The sequence below is a fragment of the Rhinatrema bivittatum genome, chromosome 2, assembly GCF_901001135.1.
Source record: "Rhinatrema bivittatum chromosome 2, aRhiBiv1.1, whole genome shotgun sequence".
NCBI classification, from domain to species: domain Eukaryota; kingdom Metazoa; phylum Chordata; class Amphibia; order Gymnophiona; family Rhinatrematidae; genus Rhinatrema; species Rhinatrema bivittatum.
This window is the reverse complement of record NC_042616.1, coordinates 62487058-62506369: the sequence shown is the minus strand read 5'-3', so window position 1 is coordinate 62506369 and position 19312 is coordinate 62487058. Positions and strand designations below refer to the sequence as shown.

The following is a 19312-nucleotide window of genomic DNA, read 5'->3' as shown; positions in this document are numbered from 1 at the left end:
TTAAGGCTTCCTTGAACATTAAGGGGTAGATTTTTAAAAACTGCGCGATCGCGTACTTTTGTTTGCGCAGCAGGCGCAAACAAAAGTACGCTGGATTTTATAAGATACGCGCATAGCCGCACGTATCCTGTAAAATCCTGGATCGGCGTGCGCAAGGCTGCCGATTTTGGGCAGCCGGCGTGCGCCGAGCCGCGCAGCCTGCCTCTGTTCCCTCCGAGGCCGCTCCGAAATCGGAGCGGCCTCGGAGGGAACTCTCTTTCGCCCTCCCCTCACCTTCCCCTCCCTTCCTCTACCTAACCCACCCCCCGGCCCTATCTAAACCCCCCCTACCTTTATCCATGGATTTACACCTCCCGGAGGGAGACGTAAATCCACGCGCACCAGCGGGCTGCTGGCGCGCCGAGACCCAACCCAGGGGCGGTTCCGGAGGGTGCGGCCATGCCCCCGGAACACCCCGGCCCGAAACCACGCCCCCGGGCCCGCCCCCGAAACGCTGCACCCCGCCCCCAAAACGCCGCGTCGTTCGGCCCCGCCCCCATCCAAAAACCCCGGGACCTACGCGTGTCCCGGGGTTCTGCGCGCGCCGGCGGCCTATGGAAAATAGGCGCGCCGGCACACAAGGCCCTGCTCGCGTAAATCCAGGCGGATTTACGCGAGCAGGGCTTTGAAAATCCGCCCGTTAGTGGGTTTCCTGCAGCATCGTCACATTTGCTCCAAACTTCTTTACATAACTTAAGATTGTTTTTTATTTTAATAGGATGAGTAGTGAGGCTTAACATTTTAAGAGATGTATTATTAGGGACCATTATCAATTAAAAAGAAAAGAGAATCTCTAAAGTATAATAACATTTTAGCAAAAAAAAAAATTAACATTAAACCATCATCCTGTATAATCCTGCAAAAAAACTACATTAATCTTCATGTAAGACATTAGTTCCAAATAGAAATCATGCAAGCCAACAAAAAAATCCAAGTTCTGCAATATAGCCTCAACCAGAGACAAACAGGGTTGTAGAATTAATGGGTTTGAATGGCTTGATGTCCTTAACATTGCTTTAATTTCCAAAGCATTGATGTGATAATTTGACTCCCCTGGTGACCATTCTCCTTGTAGTGAATGGTTAAGAAAATAAACTTCTCATTGATGTAGACTTGCAACAGTCTATCAGAAGCAGCATCCTCCATTGAATTGCTTATTTCTCTTTTGCTTAGCACTGTAAAGAATTTTTTTATAGTTATCAATAAGATTATTTTCCAATGTGATCTAAAAAAAGAAGACATGATAAAAATGTGTGTCCACAAATACAAATAACTGGTACATCCAGTCAATCTAGAACTAATATCAAACAATCTTTCGCCAGGTATATATGTGGGCCCCTTACTCCAAGGGTCTGTATAGTATCACAGACTCTGTTTCGGTCCAGGGTCACCTTGCTTTAATTTATAACATCATTTTTTTGTTTTTTTATAGTTTCTATAATAAAATCTAAAGTCTCAATGTACTCTTATTAATTCTCACTTCTTCTCGCTTTTCTCAAAACAATCACACTGTCCATAAATGCAAAAAGGAGCTCTGATACTCATCTATTCATATGTTGGTTGGTCACCCGACATGATCATGTTTCGGACAAAAAAGTCCTGCTTCAGGGGTTACCCTTCGATATTCCCGTTGTATGAGAATCGTCCCGTATTCACTAATACCACTCGAGCCTTCTTATCTTCTGTTTTAATAAATGCGAGAATTAACTGGTGCAAAACGAGCCTTTTTATCTTCCATGTTGACTGATGCAACTTGAGCCTTCTTCTCTTCCTGGCTTTCGTATCCGTCCTTACTTCACGTCAGCTCCTTTTTGCATTTATGGACAGTGTGATTGTTTTGAGAAAAGCGAGAAGAAGTGAGAATTAATAAGAGTACATTGAGACTTTAGATTTTATTATAGAAACTATAAAAAAACAAAAAAATGATGTCATAAATTAAAGCAAGGTGACCCTGGACCAAAACAGAGTCTGTGATACTATACAGACCCTTGGAGTAAGGGGCCCACATATATACCTGGCGAAAGATTGTTTGATATTAGTTCTAGATTGACTGGATGTACCAGTTATTTGTATTTGTGGACACACATTACGGTACACTAGAATACAGTGGTTTTTGTGGGGAATAGGTTGTGAATGATAAAAATGTGTGCATGCAATCCATTTTAGCAAATACTAAGATATATGCTAAAGGTTTGAAGGCTGTAAATATTCATTGTATTATTTAAAACTGTAGTAAGAAAAAAGGCAGAAAAAAAATGCCACACCCTATTCTCTAACCATAATACAATTTTTTTACTTGTTCCATTGCTCTACTAATTTATTTTGCTGAGGATGTCATCCTGCATTCACATTATGTATCCTTTTTGTTTTCTTAAATTATTTGCCAGAGATGTTATTTTTACGTTTGGCATGCTAAAGAGATCCTTTCCTGCACATCGTCAGGTTTTCCTACTAGGTTCTAAATATTTCGAGAAGGATCTTTGTTGCTTTTTTATTAGTTTGTAACCCACTTTTGCATCTGTAAAACATTGGATTACACAATCCAGATGTAAGTTTACGTTTTCCATATACTCTGCCTTTCTTAACCTGTCTACTTAAAGATTAGCTACTGCTTCAACCTTGCTGCAAGGGCAAGTAGGACCAGTGTAAATATTCTTGGACCTGAGCATGTGCCAAAAGGAAGAGATGCATCCTGGTAATCATTCTCTACCTAAATGATTCCCAGATATTTTGAGTGTGTGATTCTCTTAGTGGGGCATGCAGATGTATGAGAACTATGAACTTGATTGCCGGTAGGAAATCTCCCTCACCAAAAGCAGAGATTTCAGTTTAGAAATGTCTGTGGGATTTTTGTCATCACTGTGCAAGTTAAATATTGTAAGGCCTTTGGTGCTATGAATAAAATTGAGTAGAATCCCCTCCCCCTCCACTATCCCATCCCAACGCCTCTCTTGAAATCTATTCCTGATGAAACCCTTTTTTCAGCTTTCAGTAACCTTAGCATTTCTATACAATCTTAGAGTGCCTGTACTTTTACTGTTTGAAAATGTTTTCTTGGAGGTGCTCTGAATTTGTTGCATAGCCTTTTTCTAGAATTTGCAGTGCCTATGGGCCTCATTTTCTAAAGTTTTGCAGGCCTGAGATACTTTAGGTAATGAGGGGCGGGGGGCCAAAACAGGGGGCGGGCCTACGCTAGCCGGCAGCAATTGCACCGTCGTGGTGCGATCGCTGCCGGTTTTGCACCCAATAGCGCCACCATAGAAGGTGTAGCTATTGGGCGCGAAATAGGACGTGAAAAGGCCCTTACCTTTTCGTCGTCCGTGGCGTCTTCGCGGAGTCAGCCCCGATGATGCCCCGACTCCTCCTCTTCTGGGGCCGACTCCGCCCCCATCTTGGTATTGCACGAGATAAGGGACTTTTCGCATGTGAAATGTCCCTTATTGCGTGCGATCCGTCTGGTAAATGACCCCCTATATATTTGAAGTTGACTGGATTCATTCCTTCAGAAAATACAACAGCCTTCCTCTTTAGTATCTTTTATAGGAGGGGCCTGTGCATGAGGTTTTGACTACAACTAGGGACAGAAAAACATCTTCCTCCTTCATCTGTCATCTATAAATTGTAAGTGATAATCTGCTGTGTCTTCTTTGAAATATTCAAAATACACACTCCCACCACCCACCCCAAGTTTCTATTTGGTAGCTGAATAGAAGGAAAAAGGCCAAAAGGTCTTTTTGAGGGTAATTTTATAACTGTGTGCAAGGGAATGAAATCTGCACATACCTTTTATGCACAGATTTTCCCCCAGATTTTCTAAGCAAACATATGCTTAAGTCCACTTTGAAAATGTATGTGTAAGTGCACTAGCATGTGCGCAAACTCTTGAGGAAAACGTTACACCTGTTCTCTTGAGAGCGTAACTTGTACAGGTACATTTATGCACATCAGGTGAATTTTCAAGAGTTACACGCACAAATGTAACATACTATCATAGCAATTTTCAAAAGCCATTTACACACATACAGGTGTAAATGTAACATACTATCGTAAAAATTTCCAAAAGCCAATTACGCACATTAAGGTGAATTTTAAAAGCCTGGCATGCGCATCGATTAGGGGAAGCACAAATAGGTCAGGATCATGCACCAATCGTATTTTTAAAAATGCCCAGATATGAACATAAATGCTAACATTTAAAACATTTCAAAAAAGGGGCATGGCGTGGGTGGGCATAGTCTGGGTGGGGCATGGGCATTTTCGGGGTATGGCCATGAGATGTGTACTTAAATATTTATGCACCTCTGCAAGGTCCCGTGCCTCGTAACTTTACTTCTGCTATGGATGATGTGTAACTCATAAAATAAAAGGATCAAGCCATTTCTGAGGGGTTTAAAGGGTCTGGGGTAACTGGGGGGAGTGTAGGCTACCAAACCAAGGGGGGGATGGAGACCTAACCGTTAACTGGGTGAACCGGTGGACAAACCGGTGCACTGCGAACGGCGTGGGCGCATGCCCCGTTTAAAAATCCCCCAACTTATGCGGTAGAAGCGGGATTTGCGTGCCCTTGGGCATGTCCACTTAAAATGTGGTGCACATGTGCGCACATAGCCAGGCTATTTTATAACATGTGCGCATATAAGCAAGTTATAAATTCCCGGGCACAAGCCGTTGCACTCTCTTTAAAGTTGAATTTTAAAAGCAGGGCGTGCGCATCAGTCGGGGGATACACGAATGAGACGGACTCGTGCACGCTGGCCATAGTTTAAAAAGCACCCAGATAGGCAGGCACATGAATGCTGTGGTGTGCACATCTCAAAAAACTTTCAAAAAGGGGCCCAAGTGCAAACCGAGGTCCACTGCTGCCTAACTTTACTTCTGCTATGGATGATGTGTAAGTCGTAAAATAAAAGGATCGAGCCATTTCTGAATGGTTTAAAGGGTCTAGAGCAGTGATGGCAAACTCCAGTCTTCGAGTGCCAAAAACAGGTCACGTTTTCAGGATATCCACAATGAATATGCATGAGATAGATTTGCATACAGTGGAGGCGGTGCATGCAAATCGGTCTCATGCATATTCATTGTGGATATCCTGACAACCTGGCCTGTTTGTGGCACTCGAGGACTGGCGTTCGCCATCACTCATCTAGAGTAACTGGGGGAAGCTTGGGCTATCAAATCACGGGAGGTTGCAGGTCTTAACCGGATGAACTTGTGGGTGAAGTAGTAAAATGGGAGGGGAGCGGGCGCGCGCCTCTTTTAAAATCCCCTGGCTTATGTGGTTGAAGCAGAATTTGCATGCCCATGCGCACGCCCACCCTAAAATTTGGTGCACATGTGTACACAGCCAGGCTATTTTATCACATGCACATGTGTGCGCAGTCAGGCTATTTGTTAAAAAGCGCTCATATACACACGCAAGTTATAAAACAGCCATGTCCCTGGGCACAGGCAAGCACCCGCATGCAAGTGTGTACCCGTGTGCCAGTTTGAAAGTTACCATAGGTAAATTCTATGGACAATTCAATTGCATATATTGTAGCAATTTTCAAAAGCAATCTGAAGTGCATTTACACATGTAAAACTCAGTTTAAAGCTTGGAAATGTTTTTGAAAATCAGGCTCAAAAAGTGCACTTGTGGGTAAATCCTATGGACAATTTGACGGCATATATTGTAGCTATCTTCAAAAGCCTACTTAAGCATTTACACAGGCATAACCCCGTTTTACATGTGTAAATGCTTTGGAAAATCAAGCCCATAATTTTTTTAAATGGAAAAGTATAAGGTAAATTTTAAAAGCCCAGCGCGCACATCAATTAGGAGACGCTCGCACAAGTCAGGCTCAAGCACAGCAAGTGGATTTTAAAAGTCGCCAAAATATGTACGAATCTCCTGCAGCGCATACATCTCAAAAGTTTTTAAAAAAGGGGGAGAGTGTGGTCGTGATCTAGACAGTGCATGGGCATTTTAGGGCATGAACCAGAGATGTGCACGGAAATACGTATGCACCTGGGCACGCACCCAGAACCCCTGACGCATACGTTTGCTTCTGCTATGGAGGAGGTGGTGTACAAAATAAAGAAAACTAGGCAGATCTGTGACTTTGTAAGGGTCAAAGTTAACTCAAGGAAGTGAAGGCTATTAAACTAGGGGGGTTTGGAGGATGTATGTCTTAACTGAGCAAACTAGGGACAAACTGCTAAAAGTGGAAACAGCATCGGCACACACACCCCCCTTTTAAAAAAAAACCCTGATTTAGACGGTAGAAATGGGATTTGAGTGCCCAAGCGTATGTCCACTTAAAATTCAGCCCACACGTGCACGCAGTCCGGCTATTTTAGAACACGCGCGCATATTTGTGCGCGCGTGTTCTAAAATAGTCGTGTTCTTGGGCAAATGTGCGCCCTCGAGTCTGTATGAAAGTTACCGTCCCACGTCCGTCCTAACTCTGACTCCCCGCTCCCCCTCCACTTGCACAGAACATTCATGCTTGGTTGCTCTGAACCAGGTCGCACACTTGCTTTTATGAGAACTGAGCCCCAGAATCTTGTATAACTGCCATTTTTTGTGGGTTTCATGCGAATATAAGTGTCTTTGAAATTTGAGCCCTAAAGGGGCGGTTTTCCAGTTAGCCCAAGTAGTTGCAAATTATGTGGGTGCTTTTATAGCGCGCACTTTAGGGAAGATTTCGAAAAGAAATTACCTGCATTGTTTCTTTTTCAAAACAAGCAAGTGCAAGGTACATGAGCTAAAAGTGTCCCCATACATTCTACCTTCTATTTGTGCGGGCGGCGGACGGGGTCTGGGGCAAAATAGTGCGTGCACTTTTGAAAATCAGACGTACCCACACTGTTTTCATCCCTAACCATGCCCACAGGAATGCCTCTTCTTCCTGTGGATAAAAGCATGCATACTATGGAAGCCCGCATGTACGCTTTGTGGGGAGCAATTTTCAGCTAAGCCTTTTCGCCCTTGTAAATTACTGTTTACCCACATAAATAAATTTGAACATTTCCCTCTTTGCTTTTATGTCTTAGGGTAATGCTAGAATAAAATAGAGTCTACAGCCTCTCCAAATGGCCTATTTTCTGGGATAGAAAAGGGAAATGTATGATAGAGATGCAGAAACCTCAGCAGGCTTGAAGCCATTTTCAAGCTTTGGCTTGCTCATCGTTAAAAATAAATTGAGCTAGGTTCACGCCCGTGCCTTGCTCCTCCTACTCACTGGAATATGCTTTGTGGTCACACAGAGTCCAGATAGTCAGCAGCCGAGGATGAGTAGGGGGCTTTCTGGTCTTGCTAGGCTACTTCCTATAGGGGGGAGAATCAATGACTGCTGTGGCTCGTTGAAATAAGCTCCACTGACTAGAGTGAAAGAACAATCAGTGGCTGCAGTCAGTGGTAAGAGTGGTACATAAGTGGACAAATGTAAGAAAGCTACGGAGAGGAGTTGGCAGAGGGGGAAAAGGGGAGAAGAAAATGGGGAAAGAAAGAGGGGATATGATAGGTGGGGAGAGGAGGGAGGAAGGAGTAGAGGATGAGGAAGGGAAGCAGCACAAGAGGATGACAGAAGGAAGTAAACTGAGATAAGGAGAGGAAAAAAATGTAGAGGAATGAAGTACCTAGCAACACAGAAATGGAAAAGAGGAAGTGTGGGGAAACAAGAAACTGAAGAAATGAGAGAAAAGGAACTGAGACAGACATAGAACGTTGAATACAAAGACCAAAATAAAGCAAAGGCAGACTATAAATCAAGCCAGAGACTCAAAAGGTTGGAAAATGTTCTATTTCAGCTTTGAGCAGAACGGCTTGCTTTATTCAGTGCTAATTAATTAGGCTCAACACATATTTGGTGCCTGGAGCCAAGCCAAAGTCTTTGGCTTGACTCTGGCACAGCTCACCTATCGGATTTCCAGACTTCTAGTACAAGAGATCGTGATTTAGTATCAACTGACCATAATCTAAGCCATAAGACCCTCTGGCACATATAGAAGATGATGACAACCATGTATTCATCTTTAAATTGCACTGAGATGCATCAGCCAAAAATCTGGAAATCATATTCTGTAGGTACCTTGAATGCTCTTTAATACATGGATCTAGATGTACCAGTAGCTAATTCCTCCATGATATTTTGAAACCATCTGTTTAAGAGCTGTAGAAGCATAAACTGACAGAAATGAAATGCTTAAATTAAACCTCGTTATGCCAATTTTCTATGTCTCAAGCTAGGAGTTTTAAGAAATGGGGCACCAAATGCTGATAAAGTCATTCTTTCAATAACATCCAAAACTGAAGTGTCTTATTTCAGACACTTTGATCAATTACCTTATGAAAAATCAGGTCTTGATTTAAAAAAAAAAATCTTGAATCAGGGTTTATAAACTATGTTGCTATAAATTAAAGAATCAGATTCCGTATAAACAGTGAGCTCCTGTTCTTCTTCATGGATACAAATAAAGGATTCCTTTTTACTATGACTGAAAGGATCCTCTTCCAATGAAAGGATAGATGATGTAATGTATTCTTATTCAGTAAGTGGTCAATTCAGTATTTTAGAGGTCATAAAGTAGGCAGTGAGTAATATCAATTTGGGAGGTGCAGGTGAATATATTATGTGCTTTTCTGTGTTCGAAAAGTGGCTCATTGGGAGACCTATTAGCAGCGAATAGGCTAATAATCATATAATGAGTAATTTGGGCAGGCCTCTCTTTGTGATGCAGAAATTATCTCCCTTATTAAAATATGACAGGAATCGTATTCCATTTTTGACAATAGAAAGTCACTCCTCTGATGTCATTTCTCAGTTTAATATTGGGATACATGCTATGAAGAAAGTGTTACAGTGTGAAAAGCGGAATATAAAAATCTAAAATAAATAAATAGAAGCAGTATGAAAGAGTGCCAAAAAAAACCCCTTTTGGATTCTCTTTCCTGATACTTATTTCACATTCCATTTGCACTACAAAGGAGGTCCAATCATATCAGCTCCTGCCCTAAGCCGTAGTAAATATGCCTGGGGTGAATGGCTCTAGTAGGTGAATAAAAAGCATGCAAGTGTAAGGGTAGATAACCTAGTGTGAGCCTGATTGTGTGCAGAACAGACAACATTAATGGAGTGTCTATAATGTCTGTCTCCAGCATGCCCAAATATCTTTTTTCAAGGTGAGGTGAATGTCTTTTTAGTACTGAATTCCTTTCAAATACAGCAGTTGCTATTCAGAAAAATCCAAATATCTAACATTATTCACTTAAGGGAGAGTAAAATGTTCCCCAAATCTTTATCAATAGCACCGATAGGACTGTTTTTCTCATTATGATCCTCCTCTGCATTAAGCACACTTCCTGACCATTTGATAACCAGGGATATTCTGTCGTTTACTTTTGTTTAGCATGAGCTATCTTTCAGGGTCATTCATCAAAATGAATTAGGCTGTTAGACATGAAGAGGAGTGAGTGGGTAAGTGAAGTAAGCTACCTTGGGAGTCATGTTGCCATTATGTCTTTGCTTAATTCAAAAGGAACATCCCAAGTGAAGCTGTTTTCAGGCTGTGATACCTCATATATATCTAGAGCCTCTCAATATTTATCGGAGGGTGCTCTCAAAAAGTCATATTTCAAGCGTTAACTGCAATATATGGGCAGAGTTATACGCTGTATGGACTTGTTTATAATCACTGGTATCAACAGTCCCTTGATTTTGAACAATGCTTTTGCAATTTTTTAAATAAATTTTTCGTTTAAGGTTAAAGATAAGATGGAAAACGATCACTTATCATTATATGCTGAGCGTGCCAGGATGACAGCTTTTCTAAAGAACACCGACATGAACCTGACACGTCCGTGTTTCGTGGACTTCTTCAGGGGTTTTAAATTTTCAGCGGTTACAATATAAACAACAGAGGTTAAAGCATTTAAACCATGACTTTTAGTCAAAAACAGTATTGAAACATACGTCATCCAGTGCTAAAAGCATACATTGTTGAAAGCTTGTCCCATCATATGAACGCTTCGTGCGTGATCACAGCTTAAAGAAGCAGGATCCGCCATCACTCTACCGCGCTTTATTTAAAGAGAAACCTCAGAGTTAGATGCAGACCAATCAGAATGAAAACCGGAAATGACGTTAGTAAGCGCAGGCTAAAATAATGATGACCACTCAATGTTGTCATTAAGTCCTGCTGGAGCTTCAGTTGCCAAGGTGAAAATCCACCACTGTTCCCTGTAGTTGAGGTGATTCATGACGTCACCGCCCCTTGAGTTAATTTGTACCTGCTCTAAAACAGTCCATTGTAATTGATCAAATGTATGAGAATATTGGGAGCAGTGTTTGACAATTGGGGCTTCAATATTAGCTGTATTGATGCGACTTCGATGTTCGCGTAGTCTGACTTTTATTTGTCTTGGGATGTTCCTTTTAATTAAGTATCAATATATACATCACCATTTCACAGTTTTCCTTGGATAATTATGTCTTTGCTGCCATACCCCAGACTCTACATCTTGGGCATCTTACTACCAGTCTGCCTTGATGCTCTGCTCCCAGCACTATACCTTGAAGGTCTTTCTGATAGTCTGCCTCGTTGCCATCCATGCCCCTGACTCTTCACCTTGGGAATGTTGCTGCCGCTATTCCTTGTTGTTATACCCTCTATACTACAACCTGAGGGTCTTGCTGTCATTCTACCTTGCCGCTATACCCCTTATGCTACACTTAGAGAGTTTTTCTGCCATTTTGCCTTGCTGATATACCATTGTTGTACCTCAATAGAGTTTTGCCTTGTTGCTATACCACTTATGGCACTCCTTGGTGGTCTTTCTGACAGTCAGCCTGTCATTCTACAGACTTTACACCTTGGTGGTCTTTCTGCCTTGCTGCCACTCCCCAGTCTCTACACCTTGGGGTGTTTTGCCATTGTGCTGCTCTGAACCTTTGTCATTGCTTGGGTTTATTTCTTCTCCTTTCATGGTGTTTTAGGATGTTCATGCCATTCTTGGTGCCACTTTGCCTCTTTTGTGCTGTCTTTGAGGTTTCATGCCACTGTTATCAGTGCCCTATTTAGAAGCCCTGGGGTTTTCTTGACACTTTTGCTGCTGCTTTGCTCCTCCGATGGTGCCTTGGAGAATTCCTGCCACTGCTGGGATCCTTTTGCCCCTTTACAGTGCTTTATATTATTCATGCCACATTTGGTGTCACAGTCTTGGTGCCTTGGAGTTCTTTTCACTCTTCTGATGTTGTCTACCCATTTTCATTAGAACTGATTAGAAAACCCCAATTTTGAAGCACAAAATAGACTGTATTGCTTCCCCCATTTACATTAATGGGAAACAAATGAAGCAAATGAAATGAATAAACAAAAAAAATAATTGTTTGAAACTAATGAAACAAATGGAGGTGACCTACGAAATAAAAGAACAATCTGAAACAAACGTTTTGTCTCTGCACACCCCTATTATATTCAGAATTACTTCACTCAGGGTTCATATCACAGATCGGTATTCTAGCACACTGCATGCATGTTAAATATCAGTTGCTCACTCTATCAGTCACCCCTTTGCTTCCAAATAAGGGGAAAGTATCACAAATCATATGTGGTTTATACTGTTTCATTTCAATGCACCATATTTTCACAGAGATGAACACCAAAATGATGGATTTTGAGACCTTCTTGCCTATGCTCCAACATGTTTCCAAGTCCAAAGAAAAGGGCACCTATGAGGACTTTGTTGAGGGTCTACGGGTGTTTGACAAGGAAGGAAATGGCACTGTCATGGGCGCTGAACTTCGACATGTACTGGCTACTCTAGGTAAGGATGCTATGAATGTAATCTTGTATAGAATAGTTCAGAGAACAATGCGGAGCACAATAAAACCTGTGGAAATTGCACACTCACTTGCAAAGAGTTATGCTTCACAGTTTCCCTTTCAAAATCCGGCCAGTGCACACAATGCAGGTTTGAATTATTTGGGTATTTTGCACCCACATTGAAGCAAGTGCAAAGTGTGCACTGGAAAGTACAAACAGAGATTTAAAAATGCAGTCTCAGTGTGTACTTTGCCTCCCCTGATGTGACAGCTCTTTTTTTATATATATTGGTAAAAGTATGCACACTGGAGTGAGTTTTCAAAGGGATTCCATGCTCAAAAATAGCATACTGTATATGAGCATAATTACCATGTACCATGTTTGTTTGCAGCTTTTGGGTGGGAGGTCTGGGCGATCTAGTGAGGTTTCAAATGAAGTGCTAGAGGGTCCAGATGAACTGCAGAAGCATTGGGTGAACTGGTGGAGATATCGGTGTTATTGGTGATTTCAAGCATGTGTGCAAGTAAACATTTTTAAATCAGTATACGAGCATAATTTATAAAACACCTGCTTCCATGTTTAATTCTTGGTGTTTATTAACACAGTGTCATAATTATTTTGCAAATAAAATATATGCACATATGTTGATAAAATAGGTAGAGAAAATATGTGTTTTTTTGCATTGAAAATATATGTACATACTGAAACTTATGCATGCACTTTCAGAGAAGAAATATATGGTAGTTTATAAACTGTGGAGCTCCCATTGCACAGTTTATAAAATACTATCATCGATTTCTGTACATCCACAAAGATGTGCAAATGCTGTATTGTGGATAGGTTTGAAAGTTAGGTTCAATGAGGCTGATATTCAAGAAAAGCTGAGCTCCTAAATTTAGGACCTAATTATGTCCCTAAGTTAGATGCTCAAGTTTTCAGCTGAAAATTCCCATAAATTTAGGATCCTAAACATAGGTCGGCTATCCATTTGTCTAGACTAAAGCACCTGCCTAGTTCTTAAAATCAATGCTAAGCTCCTAATTTTGTTTCTGTAACCTAATTCCATCCCTGTAGTCACCCACTTTTTAGGGTCCTAAATTTAGGCAATCAACACAAGTAAATTTTCAATAGGGCTATGCTGAATATGCGTGAATTGTCAACATTTCCTCCCCTGCCGTTGAAGCAGAGAGCTATGCTGGATATGCGTGAAGTCAATCCATTTCAAATTTATCTCTGCTCGACTCCTGTTAAGCTGGTTTCTTCATTTCTATTTTTCCTTGTTTCTCCTATATTTTTTCTCCCCTCTTTCTTATATTTCTTTAGTTGATGACCAGTTTACAATAATTATTTCATGTATATTTGTTTTCTTCTTTTTTTTTTAGTACTTATTTCCTTTGTGGATTGTATATCCTTTTGTCTTTTACTATAAGAATGGTGTACTCCTTATATTTTTTAAATTAATAAATATAAAGTAAAAAAAACAAAAAAAAACCTAGGTGCCAGCCAACATTTTTTTAGGAGCTGAGAAAAACTACAACACACCCTGCCCGACTTTTTCTTACATTTTTTGACTGCTTTCACTGGGTTTTTTATTATTTTCCATAAGAAAATAAGTCTTGCCATACTGGGACAGACCAAAGGTCCATCAAGCCCAGTATCCTGTTTCTAACAGTGGCCAAGCCAGGTCACAAGTCCCTGGCAGGATCCCAAGAGGTAGATAGATTCCAAGATGTTTATCTCAAGAATAAGCAGTGGATTTCTGCAACTCTGTCTTAATATGGATTAGTGGACTTTTTCTCCAAGAACTAGTCCAACCCTTTTTTAAACACAGCTATACCAATAGGGTCAGATTTTAAAACTTAGGCGCGGGCGTAGATTTGTGCACACAACCCGGTGCACACAAATCTACGCCCAGTTTTATAACATGCGTGCATAGCCATGCGCATGTTATAAAATTGTTCCATCCCCTCTATCATTTTGGTCACCCTTCTCTGTATCTTTTCTAATCCTGTTATATCTTTTTTGAGTTTTGGTGACCGGAACTGCACACAGACCTCAAGATGAGGTCGCACCATGGAACAATTCAGAGGCATTGTGATATTCTCTGTTTTATTCTCCATTCCTTTCCTAATAATCCCTAGAGTTCTATTTGTTTTACTGGCTGCTGCTGCACACTGAGCAAAATATTTCAATGTATTTTCAATGATGATACCTAGATCCTTTTCCTGAGTTTTAATTCCTAATGAAGAACCTTGCATTATGTAGCTATAATTTGGGTTACTTTTCCCTAAGTGCATCACTTTGCATTAAATTCATTTACCATTTGCATGCCCAGTCTTCCAGTTTTGCAATGTCCTCTTGCAATTTCTCACAATCCTCTTGCAATTTAACAGCTTTGAATAATTTTGTTACATCGGAGAATGTGTTGTTCCCATTTGCAGGTGATTTATAAATATATTAGAAAGCAATGGTCCCAGAATAGATCTCTGGGGCACTCTATTCTAGGGATGTGAATCGTTTTTTGACAATTTAAAAAAATCGTCAGATATTTTTTAAATCATCAAAAATCGTTAGAGTCGCGATACAATAGAAATTCCCCTAATTTATCGTGAAAAATCGTAAATCGGGGGGGGGAGGGCGGGAAAACCAGCACACCAAAACAACCCCTAAACCCACCCTGATCCTTTAAAACGAATCCCCCACCCTCCCAAACCCCCCAAAATGTTTTAAATTACCTGGTGGTCCAGTGGGGGGGGGGGGGGGGTCCCAGCGTGATCTCCCGCTCTCGGGCCATCGGCGCCATTTTGGCTGCCACTAATATAAATGGCGCCGATGCCCCGATAAAAAAAACCCCACCTGAACCTTTAAAATGACCCCCTTAGCCTCCCCCACCCTCCTGACCCCACCCCCCCCCAAAAACCTTTTAAAATTTCCTGGTGGTCCAGTGGGGGTGCGGGAAGCGATCTCCCGCTCTCGGGCCATTGGCTGCCACTAATAAAAATGGCGCTGATGGCCCTTTGCCCTTACCATGTGACAGGGTATCCGTGCCATTGGCCGGCCCCTATCACATGGTAGGAGCACTGGATGGCCAGCGCCATCTTTAAAGATGGCGCTGACCATCTTTAAAATGGCCGGCACCATTTTTAAAGATGGCGCCGGCCATCCAGTGCTCCTACCATGTGACAGGGGCCGGCCAATGGCACGGATACCCTGTCACATGGTAAGGGCAAAGGGCCATCGGCGCCATTTTTATTAACGCAGCTGATGGCCCAAGAGCGGGAGATCGCTCCCGTGCCCCCACTGGATCACCAGGTAATTTTAAAACCTTTTTTGGGGGTTCGGGAGGGTGGGGGAGGGTTTTTTGATTATCGGATCGGGTGCAGCCGATAATCAAAAATCAAATCGGGCCAGGCGATAAGAATTTTAAGATTTGGATCGGAACCGGAACCGATCAGATTCCAGTTCCGATTCACATCTCTACTCTATTCACATTTTTCCACTGGTAAAATTTACTATTTAGCCCTACTTTCTGTTTTCTATCTTTTAACCAGTTGACAATCCACAATAGGACACTGCCTCCTACCACATGACTTTTTAATTTCATAAGAAATCTCTCATGAGGGACTTTGTCAAATCATCTGGAAATCCAGATACACTATATCAGTTGGCTGACCTTTATCCATATGTTTATTTACACCGTCAAAAAAATGTAGCAGATTTGTGAGGCAAGACTTCCCTTGGGAAATCCATGTTGACTTTGTCCCATTAAACTATGTCTTTCTATATGTTCAGCAATTTTGTTCTTTATGATAGTTTCTACCATTTTGACTCGCATAGACATCACTCACTGATCTGTTATTACCTGGATCACCACTTCATCTTGTTTTAAAAATTGCCATTACATTTGCAACCTGCCAGTCTTCAGTTACCATAGATGATGTTACTGATAGTTTACACATTTATTTATTTATTTGTATAACCGTTGTTCTGGGATAAAATCATGGTGGTTCACAGAAATTAACATACGTAGCTAAAACAAAACAATGTACATAAATGTAAAATCAAACATTTGATTAATCAAAGTTTCTCTCTTAACTTAGAGTCTTTTATTAGACAGGCCATTTCCCCCTTTTCTGCTAGTACAATTGGTCATTCACGAATGCTATTTTAAACATGCTAAATCTTTTATAAAGAATTTAAAATCTTTCTGCATCTGTAGGTCTTCCAGCATTATGTTCCGCAATTTTTGACTGGCAATAGAAAAAAGGCTCTGTCTCTCAGCTCTGTCATGTGGGCACTTTGTTTTGAAGGGATTCTTAACAAACCCTTGTTGGTTGATCTTGTTTCTTGGGGAAGGGGGGGGGTACTGAAAATGCAGTGCCGATCCTAACCGGTCAGATTTTTTGTTATTTACTATTTTGTGTATAACACTTAAAACTTCCAATAGCTGATCCGCTGTTTCATTTCTCAGTTCTTTCAGCACTCTGGATCGTACACCATCTGGTCCAAGTGATTTGGTACTTATCATCACCTCCGAATTTAATTTCTGGCTTGGGTATATCTCTTACATCTTCCTCAGTGAATTTCAAAGCAAATAATTCATTTAGTCTCTCTGCTATAGCTTTGTCATCCCCAAGTGCACCTTTTACCCCTTGATCATCTAATGGTCCAATTGACTCCCTCGCAGGCTTTTTACCTTGAATGTACCTGAAAACGTTTTTCAGTTTTTGCTTCTATGGCAAGCTTCTTTTCAGATTCTCTCTCTGCCTTTTTATAAATGCTTTTTATCTGACTTGCCATTGCTTATGCTGTTTCCTATTTTCTTTATTTGGATCCCTTTTTCATTTCTTGAAAGATGTTCTTTTAGATATTTTAGCCTCTCTCACCTCAACTTTTAACCATGCCGGTAGCCAGTTAGCCTTCCTTCCACCTTTTCTAATGTGTGGAATACATCTGGTCTGGGCTTCCAAGATGGTATTTTTTAAAAAGTCTATGCCTGAGTTAAACTTAAACTGTAGTTGCTCCTTTCATTTTTTCCTAATCATTTTCCTCATTTTATCATAGTCACATTTTTGAAAGTCAAATGCTGTTGCAGTAAATTTCTTTTTTTGCGCTCCTTCCAGTTATCAAGTCAAATTTGATAATGTTGTGATCATTATTGCCAAGTGGCTCCAACACTTACCTCTTGTATCAAATCCATGTCCTCTAAGGACTAGGACTATAATAGTTTTTCCTCTTAGTTCTTGTACTAGCTACTCCATGAAGCAGTCATTTATTTCATCTAAGAACTTTACTTCTCTAGAATGTCCTGATATAACATTCACCCAAACATTAATGGGGCAATTGAAATCACCCATAATTACTTGCTGCTGATTTTGTTAGCTTCCCTAATTTCTTTTCGCATTTCATCTTTTAGTTCATTCTGGCCAGGTGGATGGTAAAAATCACCCCCATTACAATTGTATTCCCTTTTTCACCAGGAATTTTTATCCATATAGATTCAACATTGCATTTTGCTTCCTACAGAACTTTTATCATTTGACTCAATGCTCTCTTTAATGTATAGTGTCACCCCTCCACCACTTTGATCCATCCTATCATTTTCTCTCTATTTTTGTAATTTTCTTAGTTTGCTCTTGTTTTTTTATTTTCTCATATTTTGACTTAACTTTTTTTTATACTTTTTGCTTTTAGTTTTCCTCTCTCCATTCTATGTCTTCATTCTCTCTGGCCTCTTTGCTCATTCCCCTCCCCTACCTCACCACTTCTTTTTCCCCAGTGGGCAACATCTGTGATCTCTCTCTCTCTCTCTGGGTAAGAACCCGTCAGCAGCAGGAACCCCTCCCAGGCTGAGACCTGAGGGTGGTAGATCTTCCTGAATTGTGATAAACCACAGTGGCTGCTTCCATGTCCAGTTCTGCTGCAATGTAAGTGGCTCCGTCCAACCCCACCCCCACTCCCCGCTTCCCAGGCCTACCACAGCAGAAGTAGTGCCTCTCCCTGGCCCACTGAAAGAGTATGCATGGCTAAGCCTTGGCATGCTTACAGTGATGTCACTAAATTCTGACAGCTTCTTCTCTCCTGAGCTTGCCTTCATGGCAGTGAGACTTGACAGTGTAGCCATGTTTTTTCTTCCTTAATTGGGCAACAAGTGTGTCCCCACTTTACGATTGTTCAAGCCCCTCCTGGGAGGGCCACCCCTCAGTTTACTCACCCCTGGGATAAACTATAAAACAATGCTGATATAATAGATTTCCAAAACTTTTTGTGTAGTACACAGCCATACTTTTCTAATTATCTGAACAAAATGGTTTGGTAGCCACAGTCTTGCTGCCTTTGTTTGAGATTTGTTTGTTTTTGCTTTCCTCTAAATTGCTACAAATATGTTTTCCCTAAATATATGATAGAAAAGATGGATTGCTATTTTCTTTTAGCTGAACTAATGGTGTTACTGCAACTTCCTTATGTTATTATAGTGAATTTACTGCAGCAGGATAAGAGCAAACAATGCAGTAATAGAAAAGGGAGGGTAGATATTTGAACCTATCCATTATAGTCTGTCATGGTGTGAAAGAAAATGTAACTTTTTAATTTCCATCATGATAGCATTTGAATGCAAAAACTGGTTTAGATTAAATAGGGCAATTAAGGTACTTCTGTGCCCAGGTATTCGTCTGGGGCTCCCTGGGAGAGTGATGTGGTATTCAAGCATGACAGCTACACAGATTATGAAGAGCTCTGCTTTTTGCAGATTAAGAAATCTTGTGAGCTGGTATAGCATGAAGTACAGCACTCAATTCACACATGACAGATGGTTACGTATCTGCTGGTGGAATGATAGAAACACTAGAATAAGGTGGATAAAAGAGCGTAGGATAATGAAGAGCTTAGATTCTTATTTTGACACTAATTATTTGTGTTACCTTTGAACAAATTAATTTAGCTTCCCATGCCCCCTCCTGCCAAACTGTAATTGGAAATAAAGCTTTGTCGGCCTCGATTCTGCAAAAATTCCCCAGCTGCATATAAAAGGATGACTATCTGGCGATATTTAGCCTGCAATATATTTTCAAATACCGCAAAGAAGATAAATGGGCTGGCTCAGTATGGGGAGGGTTATTGAGGGCTGTCTTGTGGAACACTACTTCTGTGTAATATACATCTGCAGTTTATAGAATTGCTGCCATTATAATTGCTCTGATTATAAAGTTCTTCCTCCTCCTGTGATAGGACAGATTCATAAGGGGATGGATTAGCTAGGGTTCCTTTATTAGCTCAACGATGAGAACTGCTCCTTTAGCTCAGTGGTATAGACCTTGGGTTGGTGCCAATTGTTTGCAAGCACAAAATCCAAAATCATCAGATGGCAAATAGACTGTGCTGTTGAGGCATGTGCAGCAAGTGTTGTACCTTTACATTGGCACATGGCCAGACATTAATCCATTAATCCATGATATCAATGGTGCTC

General features: G+C 41.0%; 1 protein-coding gene across 1 annotated transcript in view; it reads left to right on the top strand.

Moving 5' to 3' along the window:
• The window catches only part of LOC115084014 (myosin light chain 1, cardiac muscle-like), an 84469-nt gene that overhangs the window by 58505 nt on the left and 6652 nt on the right, over positions 1-19312 (top strand). Inside the window, exon 4 of the mRNA XM_029588268.1 lies at positions 11672-11845. Within this exon, the coding sequence (XP_029444128.1) occupies positions 11672-11845 (174 nt within the window). The remainder of the gene's footprint in view (positions 1-11671; positions 11846-19312) is intronic.